At 40.6% G+C, this 21823-nt stretch overlaps 1 protein-coding gene across 1 annotated transcript in view; it reads left to right on the forward strand.

The window, feature by feature from the left end:
- Window positions 1–21823, forward strand: part of LOC117377281 (centrosome and spindle pole-associated protein 1-like) — a 44709-nt gene that overhangs the window by 6415 nt on the left and 16471 nt on the right. Inside the window, exons 5-16 of the mRNA XM_055224950.1 lie at window positions 920–985; window positions 1123–1349; window positions 1934–2016; window positions 2097–2193; window positions 2285–2342; window positions 2798–3093; window positions 3499–3635; window positions 4040–4178; window positions 8697–8808; window positions 14850–14997; window positions 15703–15858; window positions 18263–18375. Coding sequence (XP_055080925.1) covers window positions 920–985; window positions 1123–1349; window positions 1934–2016; window positions 2097–2193; window positions 2285–2342; window positions 2798–3093; window positions 3499–3635; window positions 4040–4178; window positions 8697–8808; window positions 14850–14997; window positions 15703–15858; window positions 18263–18375 — 1632 coding nt within the window. The remainder of the gene's footprint in view (window positions 1–919; window positions 986–1122; window positions 1350–1933; window positions 2017–2096; window positions 2194–2284; window positions 2343–2797; window positions 3094–3498; window positions 3636–4039; window positions 4179–8696; window positions 8809–14849; window positions 14998–15702; window positions 15859–18262; window positions 18376–21823) is intronic.

A 21823-nucleotide genomic window follows, 5' to 3' on the forward strand; every position in this document is an offset into this window, starting at 1 on the left:
TTGTTTAGACCTGCTTTAGTCCCGGTTTAGTCCCGGTTTAGTCCCGGTTTAGGACTGGGTTTTAGCAATTTACCATTTTAACTCCTGTACATTCTACCTGGGTCATTTAAAAGGGTTACACGGTGGATTTCACTTTTCCACTGTACACCACTATGCTGGTGTCAATTTCTGTTTAAGTGTCTCATGTTTAATTGAGTTCATGTCCCTCCACAACCACAAACCTGGAAATATCATGTGACCACAGGTTTTCACCACAATAGGGCTTTTAAATTCAGAGCTGTCAATCACTCCTTTGCATCCTCTGCTCCCTCTAATTTTCTCCTCTTCTCCATCTTACCCTCTCTGATTCCTCTTATCCATCTTACCAGCTACTGTGCATCCTCTACTTCATCTGACCCTCTCCTTGTGTCTGTTTCTATTGTCTTACATTGACAGTGAAAAGCAGACAGACAGACAGACACGTGCGGTTGTTTATAAAGTATTGATTGAGGCCGTCTTATGTTGTCTCCTGTAGGAAACCTGATCTGAGGCTTGTAATACCACTGTTTGGTCTTGTTTTACAACTGGCACTCACTTGGCTCCTATATTGTCAGATTAGACCTTGGATTTTTTATTGGAATGCAAAATATCACATTTCTTTTCATAATAGATCAACATTAAATAAAACATGTTGTAACTGTCTTCTCAATTTGTCTCTTTAAACATTGCCATTTGCAACATCAATATGTCTTTAGACTTTTTCCCAAACAGCCTATTTGTCATGAACAAACAGACAACAACAGACACTTTTCATATACAGTTATACATTTTGTGTGTAATTTTGTGCTCCTATCTAAGCGTAAATAAATGACACAATGATTTTTTACTTATAAAGCAATTTTCATAATAACGCTTTTGATTATTTAATCTGTTCTTACAGAAAGCCCAGAAAGACTTTGGGGACCCTGAGCCACTGTCCCTCTGCAATGACCCGAGACTGTTTAAGGTATAGTTTTGTGAACAATTTATAAAATATAATTCACACTTTTACATAATAGCTCAGTAATGGGTCATAATTTAGACCAACTTGGAATAAAGTTTAGTTTTTGTGTCTTCTCCAAACCAAACCTTCCTGCCCGACAGCCTTCTCTCATCCCAAATGTTCGACCACCTTCTCGGAGAGACGCTGCAACGCTCACAGAGGACACCAGTGGGCAGGAGAAAGCGCCCCCTACAGCTGATGCTCCCAACAGAGCAGGGAGATGCATCGACCTGGAGTCAGAAGAAACACAAAACATCCAGTTAACAGAGTTAACAGAGAGAACGCAGAAATATAATACTGTGAAGAATGGGATCAATAAGACTGACTGGTAATGGAAAATGAATTGGACTGTAAGCTGCTAATCGATAGTTTAGACCTCTGCAAACGTGTTCTGAAATGTCCCTGTGTGTCAGGGACATTTCAGAGGTGTGTCAGAGGCACCCTCTCTGTGTGTCAGATGTACCCTCCCTCTGGGTCAGATGGCCTCCCTCTTATTTGGTGTAAAAGCTGCTAACCCTGTAGTTTAGACCTGTACAAACAGTTAGGAGATTGGCATTAAATATACCAATCTCAATGGAACCAAGCAGAAGACACCACTAGGCCAAGTTACAGGTTCGATCTGTGGAGAGGTGACCCTGCTCACAATAACAACAATGTGTTTTTTTTGCAAGATATTTGCTATAAAAATACCTTTACTTTAAATAAATGCATGATTGATTGGTTTAATGACAAACTGTTTCTGGCAAAGCAATCTCCAAACATATCCATGGAGGCAACCAGGTGCACAGTCACATCCCGAAAGTAACATAGTGCACATTTAAATATCCAACAAACTGTGACTTTAATTGCAGATATTGAATGTCTGTTTCTAACTTTGTATTTTATTTTTTTTATTTATTTATTTATTTTAAGGGAGAAGAGGGATATCAAGTTTGGGCGGAGATCTAAAACAACATGGAGCGGGGAAGAGGAGTTTGCAACTGGCCTCCTCATCGGTACATGTGCAGATGAAATATGAAATTAGTAAATCCAGAAATGTTATTTTTTTCATTTATGCATTCAATCTTTTTTGTAGGAGCAGCAAACACAGAAGAAATTTTACAGATGAAGAAAGAACGCTACAGAAAAGACCTCCAGGAGCAGATCGCCGAACAACACAGGAACAAGAAAAGGTCCAGGAATTTCTCTTGGAATCACTGTGGGGGAAAAATACAGAAATAACTGTGGGAAAACTAATTTTACTTTTTTGTTTTGTTTTCACAGAGAGAGAGAACTGGAGCTGAAAGTTGCTGCCACTGGAGCAAATGATCCTGAGAAACCGGTAAGTTAAAACCAGGGACTTGAAAATGAGTAAATTTAAATTTTTACCGCTTTGTGGCAAAATGAGACAGCTGTGCACTGACTACATCTAATAATGATATTTCAAAAACCCATAAATAATCAAAGCAGTGCTCTGACTGATACCCAAATTTTGCCATCTGAAAAAGCTGTTCTAAAGCTGTGCATGTGCCTGAGAATGAATGCATGTGGATAGTAACTATGTGCTAAAAGGTTTGCGAGTTACATAGATTTAAAATACATACTTCCTCTTTTAGCAGTTTGAAAATCATGTATTCCATATTTACTTTGACAAAAAAAAAACAAAAAAAACATTGAAATTTGACAGCTCAAACTAGTCAATTCAAAGTATATCATTTTTTATCTCTCGTGCAATTGCTTGAATGCTACTTGGGCCGTTTTTACTTTATTATTATTTTTTTACATTTTGTGTCCCAGCCGGACCGTATCAGGGAGTTTGGTCTCCAGCGAAGGAGAGATGAGAGGAAAGAGGAGAGAAAGGTGGAGAGGAAGGAGGAGAGGAGAGAAGCAGCTGTAGAGACAGACTTCCCTCTTGTTCCTATGAATGTGAAGACTGTGGTGGATAAGGCGACTCCTGCTCCAGAGCTCCCCCGTGTGGCCTTTCAGAGTCCTATCCTGGGCTACAGCTCTGCTCTGGGTCTGGGAGGACAGGCGCTGTACCCATTGAACCAGCCAAACGGACTACTGTACCCAAGACCAATGGACACTCCCAGGTATAAAACATTACATATTAACTAGCTCCCATGCCGCACAGCCATTTGTCAAAAATAAAAACATGTACTTGAAAATCTACTGCTATCCAGGGCCAGCTGGGCTTTTTTAGGAATATTAACCTCATGCAACAAAGATAGATTCTTGTGATATTTGTGAGCTCTCAAACTCACGAGAATCTTTGCATGTTCCCACTGGTGCGTTGGGCCCGGCCAGTCACAGGATAGCATTGTGGTTTGGGCGGGGGTCAAAGTTGAAGCACCCGAATGAATCAAAATAAGTGGTGATGCAAACTGACATATTCCGTCATATTTTAGTGAAACAGTGATACAGTCTATTTAGGTTGTGAAAAACTAGTTTGGGAGGCACTTGGTGTATTTGTAGAAAAATGAATGTCTGTGTTGTAGGATACCTTTGTACCCTCCCGCACATCCTTCGTCCACTCTGGGAGATGTCTACAGAAGATCTCCTTATGAAAATCCTCCTCCTCTTCATCATCATCACTACTACAACAGGAACCCACTGGAACCACAGACTCCATACTGTGAGTGTACCTGACAACATCTGATATACACCTGACAATACACCTGATGATTGCACCTGATGACTGCACCTGATGTCTAGTTAGTACACTTAAAAACTAGCTAGACTGGGCAAAAAATACTTGATGCAGTTGTTATGGACAAATATCAAGTGGCACAGTGTCATAGTCATTTGAAGAGTGACTTCTTGGCAATACGTGTATCAATGCAAAGCCCTGTATTGGAATACTTTTAAACGAGATCAGTTCATTATAAAGTTACACAGTTAGCTACCTGGTGACTGCTCAATTACTTTACTGTTCAAAAATAATAGTTCATAAATAAAGTGTCATTCTTGCATAGTGTCATTCTTGGATATTGTGACTTATTCATATTTGATTTGTTGTTTTACTTTGTTGTCTTCCAGATAACCATTTAGCCATCCCTGGTGGGGTTCATGTGCCTTACTGGAACTTACCACCTGGAGGTGCTGTCTCCAGTCACTATGGGAACCACAGTCCTCACAGTCAGCGCAGCGAGAGCACTTTCCCAGACCCTCCACCACAGTGAGTGTATAAGATATAAAGGCTGCATTATGACACCTACAAGATAATCTATTGAAATGGTTGTTTTAAAGATATGCCAAATAAGACCTACAGTGCTTGTGCCTACTATATAGTTATAATTTTGAGACCCGTGAATCATAATGTTATAAGTTGCACTTTTAAAATCGCAATATTCATTCAACGACTTAATAAAAGAAACAAATCCACTGAGTTCTGTGTTAGTAAGTCGCTGTGTCCAATAGGAGCCGATGTAGATCGTCGCTGTAAATGCCATAACAACAAAGAGCCGTGTAGCTGTCCGTCACACCTATGAATAGCTGCAGATCACCCTAGTGAGTAGCAGATTCTTTTTCAGTTGTACCAAAATGACAATGCAACACTACCAAATTCTATGCATATCATTGATTAAGAAAATAAAAGTGAAGAATGAAGTAAGTACAAGTATAAATGAAAATGGCAGTTGATCAACAGTATGGCATCTTGAAAATACAGTGGTTTGCAAAAGTATTCATCCCTCTGGAACTTTTTCATATATTGTCACATCACAACCACACATTTAAATACATTTTCTTAGCATTTTATGTGAATGAGCAACACAAAATGGCACACAAGTGTGAAGTGGAAGGAAATATTTGACAAGATTTCCAGATAAAAAAAATAAATAAATAAAACTAAATAGTCCCTTTTTTTTTAGAAGTTGCCTGATGATTTTGGAAAGATTGAATGACTAAAAAGAGTCCACTTGTATGTAATCTTGTCTCGGTATAAATGCAACTGTGCTATGAAAGCCACAGAAGTTTCTTGAGAGAGTGCCGGGAAGCAAACCACAAAATAAAATCAAAGGTAGCACACCAAACAGGTCAGAGAAAAAGTTGTGGTGAAGTTTAATGCGAGGCTTGATCTAAAAAGATTTCCCAAGCATTGAACATCTCAAGGAGCACTGTTCAATCCTTCATCTGGAAATGGAAAGAGTATGGCACAACTGCAAACCTACCCAGACATGGCCGTCCACTAAACCTTATAGAATGAACAAGAAGAGCACTCATCAGAGACGCAGCCAGGAGGCCCATGGTGACTCTGGAAGAGAGAACCAGATCCACAGCTCAGGTGGGGGAATCTGTTCACAGGACAACTATTAGTCGTGCACTACACAAATCTGTTTTTTATGGAAGAGTGGCAAGAAGAAAGCCATTGTTAAAAAACATCCATAAGAAGTCTTGTTCCCAGTTCACTAGAAGTCATTTGGAGGACACAGCAAAGATGTGGCAGAAGGTGCTCTGGTCTGATGAGACCAAAATCAAAATTTTGGCCTAAAAGTAAAACGCTATGTGTGGAGGAATACTAACCATGCACTCACTCTGAACACACCATCCCCACAGTAAAACATAGTGATGGCAGCATTATGCTGAAGATGGATGGAGCTAAATACAGGGCAATCTTGGAAGAAAACCTGTTTGAGTCTGTAAAAGACTTGAGACTGGGGCGGAGGTTCACCTTCCAGCAGGACAATGATTTCTAAACATGAAGTCTAAGCAACAATGGAATGGTTTGAAGCAGGAGTCTCAGACTCGCGGGCCAATTGCAGCCCGGGGGCCCCGAGTTTACGGCCCCTGCCTTAATATGAAACTTTAATGTTAGTGCGGCCCGCGAGTTTGATATGTATGACACTTTACAGTGTTGTGTGCGGAGCTGAACGAACCTACCAATCACGGTGGGGTATATGGCTCTCGGGGACGGGACATCGGCCGGGTTTGATGTAGAGAAACATTTCTCAATGAGTGAAAGTTACAGCAGCGTTATCATGGAGTGTTTTCTTCCGTGTCTGACTGGTGCCTCATTTCTATTGGGCACACGCGGACATTTGTCCCAGCACGCTGCATCCACAGCACTTCAAAAAAAAATTTTTTTTTAAAGTTGCTGCTGTTACAACACAAAGGAATCAAACATATTTATGAAAGGACACAGGAAACAAGGATAAGGGTTCAAACGGGTGTTTATTTTTATAGTGCTTCAGTGTCGGTCAAAAATGGAAAGACGGGTAAAAAAAACAACTTACAAAAACAAAGGAAAGGGACCATGGTGAGCCGGCCACCGTAAAATAAGGATGATGCACTGGACAGACCAACCCTATACAGAGCCGTACGAGCCAAAAACACAACCCATAAAGTCCGCTGCGCAATACACATTCAAATGTTCGCACTGGTTTACCTCACCTACAACAGTGTGACATGAAACTGTTATTCTGAATAAAGATATGTACAGGCCGTGTGTTTGATGATGAAAAAGGAGGGGAGTTGCATGGAATAAAGGAATGTGCAGTTATTGCTAGACAATAAGAAGACATTATTATCATTAGAAATTATTACTGCAATAAGAATAATGTAAGAATGTTCGTTTCTATTGTAAGCGTCAAAGACCAAGAGACTGAAACATAAAGTCCAGAAGGTTTAATGAGTTCCACACAGGTAATGTGAACAATGAAGCAACAGACTCTCAGGAAAGGATAGAACAGAGTCCTGAGACGTGCACAAAATCTTCATGAGTTCCGGTACATTCCATAGGTCTGCACCCCCCTGGTGGCACATGTCCTTTACCTTCGTGTTAGTAAATCAAGATACTAGTTTGATGTAGCGCTGGACTGCTAGAAAATACTCTACAATAATAAGATGAAAAGAACTAGCAAGGCATAGAAAGGAAACAGTGCCCTCTACTGTTATTAAAGTGGTGTAGCCACTGGCCAAAATACCGAATCGTTAAACTGCAATATCCCACTTTATGTACCACTAATCAGTTTTCTCTGGTTTATGGACTATGAATGTCAAAATGATACTGTTACCTCTGTCTCTCTTATTACGTTTTCACAAGGTATATTTTGTTTAAGTTATGAAGTAGCTACAATTGAGAAAAAAATCACCTTGAACATTATATTTGCCTATTGATATTCAATCTAAACAGAAAGAAACGGCTGTGACGACGACATCTTGACTTTTCTTCTATTAAATAATAAATAATTTTAAAAAACATACGTAATGTACATATTGTACGCTCAAAGACAGCGGTGGAAATGCAGTCCGTGGTGTAAGCCTGTCCCACTTCAGCAATATGGTGGCTACACTGAGGAGGACACATTCTCCTCCGGAAGCTTCAAACTATACTTTGAGGAGTACTTTGAGGAGTACTTTGAAGGGTACCTTCAAAAGGTGCATTTGGTGAATTGAGACACGGCCAAACCCATGGTGCGACCGTGTCCCAATTCGCCACATGCACAGTTCGAAGAACCCGGCCAACGAAGGAGACTCCTCCGTGTACCAGCCTTTGTGTTGAAATGGGAAACAGAGCGAACTTCAACCTCTGTCTGTGCGCATACGTAACGCATCTTACGTGATGTCGCTGAAATAATTAGTATTTATTTATTATTTAATAGAAGAAGAGTCAAGGTGTCGTCGTCACAGCCATTTTTTTCTGTTTAAATTGAATGAATTAAGGAATTAATCTTTCGCTTTGAATATCTATAGGCAAATATAAGGTTCTAGGTGATTTTTTCCCCCAATTGTAGCTTCAGCATAACTTGAACAAAATATACCTTGTTAAAACGTAATAACAATTCGTAGTCTATAAACCACCGATTAGTTGTACATAAAATAGGATATTGCAGTTTAATGGTTCTGTCTTTGGACCAGGTTTTTAATTTGATCTGTGGCTAAATCACTTTAATACCAGTAGAGGGCGCTATTTACTTTCTATGGCTTCGGAAGTTACGTAAGGCCTTAAATGCACCGTTCGAACGGCACTTCGAACGCTGCATTTTTTTTAACAGCATTTCCTGTGGAAAACCTAATGCGGCCCAGCCTCACCCAAACTCTGCCTCCAGCGGCCCCCAGGTAAATTGAGTTTGAGACCCCTGGTTTAAAGCAAAACATATTCATGTGTTAGAATGGCCCAGTCTAAGTCCGGACCTTAATCCAATTGAGAATCTGTGGCAAAATCTGAAAACAGCAGTTCACAAACGGTCTCCATTTTGCCAGGCAGACTTCAATTACAACTTTGAGAGCAAAAATAAATTATTTGATTAGTTGTTTAGATTGTGAAGGAGTTTTGAATGTGCCGCTTGAGGTCATCCTTATGGAGTATATTTGGAGTATGTTTCATCCCTAAAAATTAGCCATGATCATTGGGGCATTCAGTTGATTAATCGGTTGATAGTGTCTTAGTCGAACAAAAACTTGTATTAGTTAACTAAAGATTTATATGGGAGAGCAGCAGAAACTGAGTGAGTTATTTTAAGATTTTGTTATTTAAAACAAAAAATAAATAAATAAGCACGTTAATCTGTCTTTATATATATTGTTTCCTAGCACTATTGTCTGTATAAAGCGTTTTTGCAGCGACTCCTGTGTAGGTGTAGTCCTGTGCAAGCTGTTTGGGTCAGATACACAGAGATGCGTCGTAGTGTTGAGAGCTTTTGCCACACCCCCTTTTCAGTCCTAATGATCATGTTTCTTATATTTTTGTCTTCAGTCCTCCTCCTGAAGTGTCCTCTACAGACTCGTGTGTCGCTCAGTTTCCTCCAGACAAACCAAGGTCAGCTCGAGAGCGAATCCTGAGCTACGGAGATGCGCTCAGACAACAGGTATAATTATACATACAGAATTTAAAGGGGCACTAGGGGAACTTGCAACCCTAGTTTTGCTTTGAATATTCCACAATATGGCATTATATTTGTTTGGACAGTATTTGTGGAGAGCTGAGGACAGGCAAAATAGAATGAATTGTTCAATTTTTATTTTTTTACAGTAAAAACATGCAGTATAATTCTCATGCCATACTATGGAACAATTTAGGCAAAATAATGTACATGGAGCAGGTGGCATTCTGTCAATATTTTTAACAAGTCAGAAAAATAAGTTGTATTTTTTGAGCATGTACAGCAGTTGTGGAGCAGACTCCATTTGCCAATAGTTCATGTAAAAGTATAGTTTGTGATATTTTGGCAGGAAGTTTCAAATGAAGATCTCCACAGACTTTTTGACCAGGTAATTTTCTTGGATGTTGCCCAAATATAGTGACAGTTTACATAAGTCCCTCAGTCCTCTCGATGTGCTGTGGCTTTACCCCTTTTCTCCAAATAGTTGATGTAATTTTATTATCCCTCAGTCAAATCCCATCTCTGCCCATTCGTGCCTTTCCCATGTGACCTCCTATGACATTTTCCTTGTAGATTTATACAAATAATTGCATTCTAAAAATGTGTTTTTATTATCAATGTGGCATTGAAACAGTCATTTACATTTTAGTATCATGATAACACAGAGACATTTATGGTATTTATGAAATACCAATAGTGCTAACTTTGTAGCTCTGTTTACAAATGAATGCTGCTACTAACATACGTTTAATCATAGTTTTGAAAATAGCCTGCAATTACTGCTGCATTAATTTCATTCCTCTGGAACTATGGATAACGAGATAAGATGCTTGGCTTCCCACTTGTTTGCGTTTAAGTAAGTAAACTTTATTTATATAGCACCTTTCACAGATAAAATCACAAATTGCTTTACAGAGTGCAAATAAAAATAGATAAAACGACAACAATAAATGTTCAACAGATAAAATAAGACAAAGAGTAGTAAATTAACTATGGTAAAAGCTTGTCTGAATAGAATCAGAATCCTTTTATTGCCATTGTTTGTGAACACAGTTCACAAACTAGGAACTTATTTTGGTGATAAAGTGCAACATAAAACATAAAAACACTGAATAAATACAAATACAAATAAGGGCATGCACGAAGTAAAAAAAAAACCAAAAAAACAAACAAACCTTAAAAATCAAATAAAATACTTAAAGGTAGAAAATATATACAACAGCAGCATCAGAACAACAGTGCAAACATGACTTATTAAAGTGGCTGGTATTATAAAGTGTCCAGTTTTGTGCAAATATTATAAAGTGTTCATGAGACAAACTGCAGAGGGGAAGAAACTGTTCTTATGGCGAGAGGTTCTGGCCCCAATGGACCGTAGCCTCCTGCCAGAGGGAAGTAGCTCAAATAGTCCATGTCCAGGGTGAGAAGTGTCAGCTGCTATATGGCCTGCTCGCCCCCGAGTCCTGGAGACGTACAGGTCCTGTATCGATGGAAGGCTGCAGCCAATCACCTTCTCAGCAGAGCGCACAATGCGCTACAGTCTCTGTCTGTCCCTGGCAGTGGCCCCAGCGAACCACACAGTGATGGAGGAGGTGAGGATGGACTCAATGATGGCCGTGTAAAACTGCACCATCATCTGGACTGGCAGCTTGCGTTTCCTCAGCTGCCGCAGGTGGAACATCCTGTGATGGGCTTTCTTGATGAGGGAGCTAATGGTTGGCTCCCACTTGAGATCCTTGGTGATGCAGGTGCCCAGGAAGCGGAAAGAATCCACAGTGGTGAAGGGAGGCAGGGGGGCTGTGACTTTCCTGAAGTGCACAATCATCTCCACTGTCTTCTGGGCGTTAAGCTCCAGGTTGTTGCTGCTGCACCAGGACACCAGCTGGTCCACCTCCCTCCTGTAGGCAGACTCATCGCCATCCCGAGATGAGTCCAATGAGGGTGGTGTCATCCGCAAACTTAACCAGTCGTGGCTGGAGGTGCAGCAGTTGGTGTACAGGGAGAAGAGCAGGGGAGAAAGTACACAGCCCTGTGGAGATTCTGTGCTGATAGTCCGAGTGTCCGAGACATTCTTCCCCAGCCGTACGCGCTGCCTCCTGTCCGTCAAGAAGTCAGTGATCCACCTGCAGGTGGAGTCAGGCACGTTGAGCTGAGTGAGTTTGTCCTGGAGCAGAGTAGGGAGGGTGGTGTTGAACGCAGAGCTGAAGTCCACAAACAGGATCCTGGCGTAGGTTCCCGGGGAGTCCAGATGCTGGAGGATGAAGTGAAGGGCCAGGTTAATGGCATCATCTACAGAACGATTGGCTCTGTAGGCAAACTGCAGAGGGTCCAGGACGGGGGAGGTGAAAGACTTGAGGTGGTGCAGGACCAGGCGCTCAAATGACTTCATGACTACGGACGTCAGCGCCACAGGTCTGTAGTCATTAAGTCCAGTGATCCTGGGCTTCTTGGGGACGGGCACGATGGTGGACAGCTTGAAGCAGGCTGGGACATGACATGACTCGAGGGAGGTGAAGACAGGAGCCAGTTCCTCAGCACAGTGTCTAAGGGTGGAAGGAGAGACATCATCTGGGCCCGCGGCCTTACGGGAGTTCTGCTTCCGGAAAAGCTTAGTCACGTCCTGCTCCAAAACTCTGAGGGCAGTGGGGGAGGAGGGGAGGGTCCAAGGTGGGTTTGGAGGTAATGATGGGGAGGGGGGGGGTGTGTGAAACTTCAAACCTTGCATAAAAGCTGTTTAACTTTTCTGCTAGTGGTTTGTTGTCCACGGCGGGAGGGGCTTTGGGCCTGTAGTTGGTGATTTGCCTAAGCCCTCTCCAGACAGAAGCAGAGTCGTTGGTGGAGAAGTGCTGCTCCAGATAAGAGCTCTGCACGGGTGTAAGAGCATGCGAACACAGGACAAACACACAAAAACAAAAAACACACACACAAAACACAGCGCACCAAATCACCAGGGCGACCGTACGTGGCGCCATTTTGGTTCTCAGTGTCTTAAGCTGCTTAATAACAGTGTCTTCAGCTGCTTTTTAAAGAAGTCAGCCACACAAAAGACAAGGGCAGGGCATTCCACAGTTTAGGGGCTACTGCTTGAAAGGACAGGTCTCCTCGAGTTTTAAACCGGGTCTTAGGGACCTTCAAAAGGTTTTGGCCCAAAGACCGGAGGGAGCGGCCAGAGGTGTAAGGAACCAGCATTTCTGAGATATATTCAGGGGCCTGTCCATTAAAAGCTCTAAAAGTCAACACTAAAATTTTAAAATCAATTCTAAATTTGACAGGTAACCAGTGTAAAGAGGATAAAACCGGAGTGATGTGTGCCCTTCTGTTGGTTCCTGTTAAAAGCCTTGCTGCAGCGTTCTGGACCAACTGGAGACGAGTGAGTGCAGATTTGTTAACCACTTAGCGTTCCGACGGCCCGCCCGCGGGAAGTCAGAAATGTGGATTTGCACTGCACTTACCATTTAGCGCTCTGGTTCTGTCAAACATCAACATATTCACACAAAGTTGGTCTCATTCGTTCCGTAAAGGTCCAGAGAATATAATCCAGTCAAAAAATTATGTCCACAAAGGAAGTTAGAGCCTCCATGTCCAATCTGCTGCAGGAAAGTGAAATCTGTTCCGTCAGTTCTCTGCATTTCTTTTGTCAGTTTCAGGTATAATAAACTTCTGACAGCGCCAACTTTGTTCCTCAGCGCGAAACAAACTTGTTAGCTTGTGATTGACACCAAAGTTGGCCAATAAGGTGGGGGCTGTGGGTTACTGGAGCCGCGGACAGTGAATGAGAGCTACAGATGACTGAAAGAGTACGCCCCACTCTCCCCCTTGTAGAATCAAGCTGTTACATTACACACGTTTAGTGATGTTTTCCTCTTAAAGCCCATGAACTGCGGAACACGCTGATGCGTTACACGCAGTGGTTTACTGTAAACAGACGGAGTTTTCTGCGCGCGTAATAAGGCGAGACTGGATGTAAAGATCCGCGCGTAAAATTACGCGCGCGTGTTGCGTAATTTTACGCAGCAGTTTTGTGTTTTAAACATGACGAAACGGACAAAACAAAGGAAGTGCGCGACCGAGGACACTGTGGATGTTTGTACAAGTTAAACTAGAGGCATCTCGGACCCGGAGCGGTTCGTGGAACCGAGTGAAGATCTCATGGTGGACTCAGGAGTAGACGGACCTTATGTTTTGATGGACTGGATGCCGTTCCTGATCGGTAAACGTGGTTTATTCTGCTATTGACTTGATGCTATTGACTTAATTGTCAAATGTGTATCATGTGTAATCATTAGCATTAGCTAATGCCTCACTGTACAATCATGTACAGTGTGTTCTTAGTTTCCAGTGTGTGTTTGTTTACATTTTGACGTGTGTGTGTTTGTTGATTGTTTGCAGTGTGTGGTTTGTAAATATTTATTTTGACCCATAGCACTTGTTTTGACTGTATTTTATATACAAATATACATTTTATATTGTGTTTTGATATGATATATAAATGTACAGTAATAGAGCAGCTGGGTGTGCAGATACAGATTCCTCTCAGTGTGAGTTTTCAGTAGAGCCCTCACTGATGTCTGGGTTAAAACATTCAAAAGTTATTGCACTTTTTCCAAATGTTCTCCAAATGTCTTCATTCTGATAGGTTTGGAGAGGCCTGGACTTACTCATGATAAAATGATTGTAAAACTCTCATTTTTATAGGTATTGACCTCAAATTTGAAATGTAAGTGGTCAACAATCTTGTCAACAATCTTGTCAGTTCAGGTATGGTGTATTTTTGTCCCCAGCTCCCTACTGCAGCTTTCTACACCTTCATTTTCACAAAATTTTTTTGGCGAGGGTGAGAATTTTTTTTTTTTTTTAATGTGTGTTCCAAAGTGTATAAATGCTCAGCAGACAAACTTACAGTGATTCTGACGCCTGTGGGTAAAACTATAGGGTGTTACCTTTACAAAGACCCCAAACTAGTGCAGTTACTACTGAGGGTTCAATAATGGTGATTATTTTAATTTGGAGAGGTCAGAACAAAGGCAATTTCACCAAAATCACCCGGAATGCTAAGGGGAACAAGTAAAAAGAGAATTACAGTAATCTAAACGAGAAGAAATCAAAGCATGAATTATCAATTCCAGATCAGATTTAGATAACATTGCCCTCAGTTTAGAGATAGATCTCAGATGGAAGAAGTAGTTTTTAACCAACTGTCTAGAATGGCTGTCCAGGGAATAAAGGACTTTTTCACCGTATGTGCTTTTATCTTGGAAAGTCGGGGTTTTGATGTCACCATCAATAATATCACTGTGTCTGCTCATTAACCTCATTTAATAGTGCTAACGAGTAAGAGTTGTTATTGTTGTTAGTCTTCTCAAAACTAAATGTTAGCTTATAAGTTTTTTACTTTATCTAGTTATCTAGTTATATAATTAATTAAACAGTTGTTGTTTTGGAGACTGAACATTTGTTGCTCTTATGATATGGATAACTGACAGTTAACCCCTCCTCAAATGTGTAAAATAAAGTGACAAATCAGCATTGCATCTGCACGGAGCAGGTGACGTCAGGCGGGGATGTGGGGGAGAAGATTTTGGCTTGTTTCTTTGGCCCGTTTCTTTGTTCATGTGTATTTTTCAACTTGAAAATAAACATTTTCCCATATCACCCATCTATTTATGCATGAACATAAATATATGCATTAATAGCTATTTTTGCGTGTCATCGACTAAAGGAATCTTTATTTTTTGTTTTTGTCATACATTTTTTCATGTCAAAGTTGTGCCTGGACAACAGGGAAGGAATCTCTTTGTTAGTGCTATTTTCATAAATAATTATGTTATGCATCACTGCGATTTTCAGTGACACAAGGAGATGGGGCAAAAAAAGAAAACCGTGTGCAGTATACTGTTTTAAACATCTGACGCATAATTCAATAAAATCTTGATCACAAAATAGAAAGAATTTGAAGACATATGTAGAGTGACATATTCATATGTAGTTTAATGTGTTTAATGATTCTTTGTGGTGTGTTGTCTCAGATCCAGGAACAGCAGGAGCGCAGGCGTGTGGAGCAAGAGGAGAGGGAGAGATACGAGGCTCAACTGGAGGAGGACCTGAGGAGACATCAGCCCTGGGGACGAGGAGGAGGAGGAGCCCCCCTGAGGGACAGTGCAGGGAATCTTATAGGTACTTTAGGCTGATATACTAACACATACTTGCACTCTTTATGAATTAACGGAGAGCATAGGAAACCTTATAGCAACTATTGAACTACTGATATTCTAACACTAATGCTATTCACCTTAATCCTGAAGTTGCCCATGGCAACGTCATAGTCATTGAGGTTGTATTTTTTTTGCATGGGGCTCCTGATCTCACAGCAAATATACATGCTACAGAGCTGTTTTAAAGCCTCCCCCAGAATCTGTGCCATGTTGACCTGTTGGTCACATGAACATTGAATGTTTTACACAAATCACCCTACAATATAATATTATATTATAATATTATATATAATAATTTATACAGTATTTTAGCTGTTAAACCCTTTTCAAATTCTCCATTTAATGGAATGGGATTCACACTTAACCAGAAGTGCCACCACAAAAGAATGCATCAATACAGTAGAAGCTTTTATCCAAACCCAAATGTACTTCCTGGAAAATAAAGTTAGTTTTGAAATGTAGCGCCATGTTTAGTCCTACATGGTTTAGTCCTGGTTTAGCTCCCCGCATGAGTTTCCACTCTTTCGATTGTGAATGAGCCACATGTTGTTGACCCTGGTTTATGCAACCAAAATGACAAGAAAACTTTGTTGCTGTTGTCATGCTGCTCTTCTGGCTCTGCTTGTGTGGCTCTGCTCTTGTTATATATATTTTTTTATTTCTCCAGCTGACTTAAAGCAAATGCACAGGCTGAATGAGGAGGCGTACAGTCACCCAGAGCAGAGGAGAGCAGCTCTGATGAGACCAGAGTCTGACCCAAACGAGAGGGTCAATGGTACAGTTTCTGTGTGCAGTGAGCCAGATACTAATGACCGAATCAATGGTATGACCACATTTACTACTGTAATTATGTTCAACCATCGTTGCCATCTTCATCATCATCTAAGCTATAAAAACATGCACACATTAAACTCATGGGTTTCTGCTTCCTGTTTATGAGTGCCATTTTGAGGACTTTTTCACCATTCAAAAGATATAATGATTTGTTGAATGGTTATTGCTTGGAAAATTGCTATTTTTGCTATTTTTTTCATCACTCAAACCGATAAATTGTAGCTGTAGTTCAATTTCATCCCTCCTAACTGCCAGAGGGCAGTGCTGAAAGCACTGAATGACTCTCTTTGTGCATGCAGAAATAGAGTATTGATACCAATGTCACACCGGAAACACTTAAATGGCTATAGCCCGGTGTCGACTGAGGCTCTATTTCTGCAGAATCTTATTGTGGGAACACAACAATTCTGCGTGACAGATTCTCTTGCGGTCATCCAGGATTCATAGAACAGTAATTACCAATAAAAACTAATTTTTATTTACAATGTCAGGCTTACAGTGAGGCAAATAAGTATTTGAACACCCTGTGATTTTGCAAGTTCTCCCACTTAGAAATCATGGAGGGGTCTGAAATTTTCATCTTAGGTGCATGTCCACTGTGAGAGACATAATCAAAAAAAAATCTGGAAATCACATTGTATGATTTTTTTGTACGTTACTGCTGCAAATAAGTATTTAATCACTTGAGAAAATCAATGTTAATATTTGGTACAGTAGCCTTTGTTTGAAATTACAGAGGTCAAACTTTTCCTGTAGTTTTTCACCAGGTTTGCACACACTGCAGGTGGGATTTTGGCCCACTCCTCCACATAGATCTTCTCTAGATCAGTCAAGTTTCTGGGCTGTCGCTGAGAAACACGGAGTTTGAACTCCTTCCAAAGATTTTATATTGGGGTTAGGTCTGGAGACTGGCTAGGCCACTCCGGAACCTTGATATGCTTCTTACGGAGTCACTCCTTGGTTATCTTGGCTGTGTGATTCAGGTCATTGTCATCTTGGAAGACCCAGCCACGACCCATCTTCAAGGCTCTAACTGAGGGAAGGAGGTTGTTCCCCAAAATCTTGCAATACATGGCTCCGATCATCCTCTCCTTAATACAGTGCAGTCGTCCTGTCCCATGTGCAGAAAAACACCCCCAAAGCATGATGTTTCCACCCCCATGCCTCACAGTAGGGATGGTGTTCTTTGGATGGTACTCATCATTCTTCTTCCTCCGAACATGGCAAGTGGAATTAAGACCAAAAAGTTCTATTTTGGTTTCATCTGACCACATGACTTTCTCCCATGACTCCTCTGGATCATCCAAATGGTCATTGGCAAACTTAAGACGGGCCTGGACATGTGCTGGTTTAAGCAGGTGAACCTTCCGTGCCACGCATGATTTTAAACCATGACATCTCACTGTATTACTAACAGTAACTTTGGAAACGGTGGTCCCAGCTCTTTTCAGGTCATTGACCAGCTCCTCCCGTGTAGTTCTGGGTTGATTCCTCACCTTTCTTAGGATCATTGAGACCCCACGAGGTAAGATCTTGCATGGAGCCCCAGTCCGAGGGAGATTGACAGTCATGTTTAGCTTCTTCCATTTTCTAATAATTGCTCCAACAGTGGATCTTTTTTCACCAAGCTGCTTGGCAATTGCCTCGTAGCCCTTTCCAGCCATGTGGAGGTCTACAATTTTGTCTGTTGTGCATTTTGACAGTTCTTTGGTCTTGGCCATGTTAGTAGTTGGAGTCTTACTGATTGTATGGGGTGGACAGGTGTCTTTATGCAGCTAACAACCTCAAACAGGTGCTTCTAATTTAGGATAATAAGTGGAGTGGAGGTGGACTTTTTAAAGGTGGACTAACAGGTCATTGAGGGTCAGAATTCTAGCTGATAGACAGGCATTCAAATACTTATTTGCAGCAGTAACATACAAATAAATTATTTAAAAAATCATACAATGTGATTTCCTTTTTTTTTTTTTAGATTATGTCTCTCACAGTAGACATGCACCTAAGATGAAAATTTCAGACCCCTCCATGATTTCTAAGTGGGAGAACTTAAAAATCGCAAAATCACATTGTGTTCAAATACTTATTTGCCTCACTGTATATCCTTTTGCTTGGTATAAATGGTGATAAAACATTTTGGTCTCACAAAAATGACCAAACATTGTGCAACCATTCCATTACACCTGAACTAAATAAACATATTAACCTAAAATACATAAACATGTTATTCATTGTACTGAAAAAAATAAGCTTGGTCAATTTTATTTTTCAATTATATTTGAAATATTTTGGCAGTAGATGGGGTTCATCATAAGTTTTCATTAGATATAGTTCCTCTCGAAGCTGAGCCCTTGATTGGTTCATACATATTCTGTCTAACCTCTTTTCATTCTCAGGTTTCACTCATGTGCAGTCTCCCCAGTTTGCTCGTGGTTCTGTGTTTTCTGCCTCACCTTCACAGCAGCAGCTTCAGGAGCAGGACAAGTACAAGGCCTACCTCAAACTACAGGTGCACTTTTCTAAATGACCACTACAATTACTCTTATTGGCTCATTGTATAGTGTCCAAGACAGTATGAAGCTAAATAAGTTAAGGCGCCACCTCATTACACCTCAGTCACGCCGATAAGACGCCTGAGTTTTTTCAGCGTAAATGTGCCAAATATTTCCAACAATCATCCCACTTTGTGAATGTCACTTAAACCAGCAAGCACTGTTAGCATCATGTAAGGTGGCGTACCAAATTGCTAAATTGCTTGTTTTAATTTGGTATTTATTTAATTTTAATGTATTATTTTGATATTTATTTAATTTTAATTGATTCATTTGATAGATAGATAGATACATACATACATACATACACTTTCTCTCTCTCTCTCTCTCTCTCTCTCTCTCTCTCTCTCTCTCTCTCTCTCTCTCTCCCCCCCCCCCCAGCCAGGGAAATTCACCTGTCCAGCAGCAAAACACAGTTGCACACAGTTCAAAAATCACAAAGATAAGATAATAAAGTGCACCCAATCAACAAGAGCTGTTATACAGTCTTATAGCAGCAGGAATGGCTGATGTTTATTTAATTAAATTTTTTTATTTGATATTTAATTAAATTTCATTATATTTAATTTTATTTTTTCAGTATCAAATGGTTCAATCAGTTGTTCCAACAATATGTATAGTTCAAATAAGGATCAAATAAAATAATAATAATAATTATTTAATTATTTAACAATAATCGCGAAGCGATAATTGAGAAGCGCTGCATTAGTGGGATGCACACTAATTGTGTTGTGATAGCGCTCGGAATAGGGAGTGACTAAACGCGGGGAGCTAAGGGAGGGGAGACTCAGAGCATGAAACTTATAAAGCATGTTAATGCCTTGTTTTGGTGACTATAATATTTTCAAAACAATAAAAGGTTGTAAATTCCGAAAACACGAGGATCTTATTGCAGATAAGATTTTATTCCACCACCATGTTCACAGACAGGTAAAAACAAAGAAGCCGCACCTCTCGCGTAGTATCGCGATACAACATAAAACTAACATGGGAAGTTAACAATCTCCCTCTTTCTTTAAAGAAAAAATAAATAAATAAAAGGAACAAGTGTGCTTTAGTAATGTAACACCCTTTTTTCAGAACAATAACTGCACACAAAAGTATTAGTAACGCACTGACAAAACAGTTTTTGCTTAAATAAAAAAAATATTAAATTAAATTACAGCAACCATAAATCCTCATCCAGAGGTTTGAGAAGCATGAAGGATGAAGCTCCCTTTTTAGTCAGACAGTCAGCGAGCTGTGACTTAGCCTCTGACCAACAGACCTCTTTAATTTTCTTAGACTGTAGGACCTCCTTAATGCTGTTTATTTCTAGCCTGAGCCTCTGAGGGGAAGAGCATTGAGACTCACATTTCCAGTAGTGAGCTCAGAAAACAGTGTGGCCAGAAACATTGCATTGTCTATACCAGGGGTCGGCAACCTTTAACACGCAAAGAGCCATTTGGACCCAGTTTCCACGGAAAATAAAACACTGGGAGCCGCAAATACTTTTTGACATCTAAAATGAAGTTACACTGTGTACAATAATAATAACGTAACGGAATAAGGTAGTTTTATTTTCACGGACAAGCCTTCTACGCGTGGCAGATAAATATGGCAAAAATAAGTTAAGTGCATAAAAATACAACTCGCCATACCACTGCATCAGTGTGAGCCCTGCACTTGTTTCTTCTTTCCTTCTTGTTCACATTTGTTTCTTTCAAAAAACTCTAAATCTTATCTTTTAATCCCAGGTGCTTAGTCTCCATTTGCCAAAGCAGTTTTGAAGGTTTCATTGCCTAATTCGCTTTTCCTCCGCATATTACACAGAGCGGACTTGGCGCGTGAGACTCACAAACACATATTTTAAGTAGGACTCCTAGTGTTGTCTGTTAAATTTATCTTTCTTTTTCTTGGAGGTGGTAGGCTCCTCTTCTGGTTCCTCAGTTGGCCTTTTCCCCTTTGTTAAAAAGCTCTCCAAAGACTTTTGTTTTGTCTCATTTTCACTTGCTCGTGGCTCTACTTTTGGGCGAAGTGTCTGATGTGTTAAATGTGACACGTCATCGCGGAGACAAGAGCAGATAATAAACTTAACACTACATCAAATAGATTTCTGTGGCGATTTCCTCCCAGGATTTTCATGATGTATCTACATATGAGTTTATTAGTGCGTCATTAGGGACGGGCGAAAGTTACATCAGAGAAGATCCTCCTGCTCCTGAACCTCTGCACAGCGTCTGAAAATCAGGGCTCTGTCTTTATGCAGGACTGTGAGCTGTATCTGTGAGGTGTGAACGGTGATAGTTTTTAACATGTTCCGCGAGTGTGACGCTTATTTTGATCAACGAAAAATAAGAAAATATTATTTTATTTTAATATTTCAAGATCATAATAATCTTCCAATTTAAACTACAATAAAAAGAACTAACACAAATAAAATACACTTCAATTAAATACTTAAAATCTATTTTTCCAAGCCACGCAGTGCCGCAGTATAAGGATGAAAGACGCCTGCCGACCCCTGGTCTATACCATCTGGCATGGCAAGGGTTTCTCCTGTGAGAGTGCTTCTCACCACACATCTGATCTTCTTAGGCTGCCAAAACAGAGGGGAAAACTTGCCCCCTTTACCCATGAGTGCAATCAAAACTCCTCCCTGAGTACCACCATCTGGAAGGTTGCCAAGAGATGTATCACTGAAGACAACTAGACTTAAATCAGCACTGTTTCCTAAGTGCTGAAACTTAAGTGTGACCTTCTCTGACTTAAATCTACGGATCACTTTGTTCACTTCATGAATAGACTGGACAGTAGCCTTTTTAATATTGGACGCCAGGCTACACGTGTCAAACATTACATCTGGCCTTGTTTGTTTAGCAACCCACAAGATCTCTCCTATTTTTGACCTGAGCTGCTCTGTCTCTGTTTCGTTTAAAAGGGCATCTCTCTGCACAGCCCGAGCTGCCTGTAAATGGATCGGTTGCAGATTTTTTATGTAACTGTGCTGATGGACTAGACTTTATGACCAACTGTGGTAATGTCCATCCCCACATAAGAAAAACTCTCATGTTCTTCACGCCCTACATGAAAGGTAGACTTAAGTACAGGAATCACATTTGTTACAAAGTGCTCTGATCCTGCCCAAAGAAAATCATCTACATGACATGCCAGTAAACCTGTGACCTCAGAACGGTCATTCAACCAATAGAAAACTGCAGGATCAACCTGAGACGTTTTAGCACCAGTGTTCAGCATCAGTTCTTTAACTTTGTTGTACCAGTAGGGGGATGCATCTGCAAGTCCATACACACATTTCTTTAGTTTCCACAATACATTGTCCACGCCCACTTCATGTGGGGGTCGAATGTAAATCTCTCCATACCCTGCAAAAAGGCAGATTTGATGTGCATAGACTGAACCTTC

The sequence above is a fragment of the Periophthalmus magnuspinnatus genome, chromosome 10 (genome assembly GCF_009829125.3).
Source record: "Periophthalmus magnuspinnatus isolate fPerMag1 chromosome 10, fPerMag1.2.pri, whole genome shotgun sequence".
In the NCBI taxonomy this organism is placed as follows: Eukaryota; Metazoa; Chordata; class Actinopteri; order Gobiiformes; family Gobiidae; genus Periophthalmus; species Periophthalmus magnuspinnatus.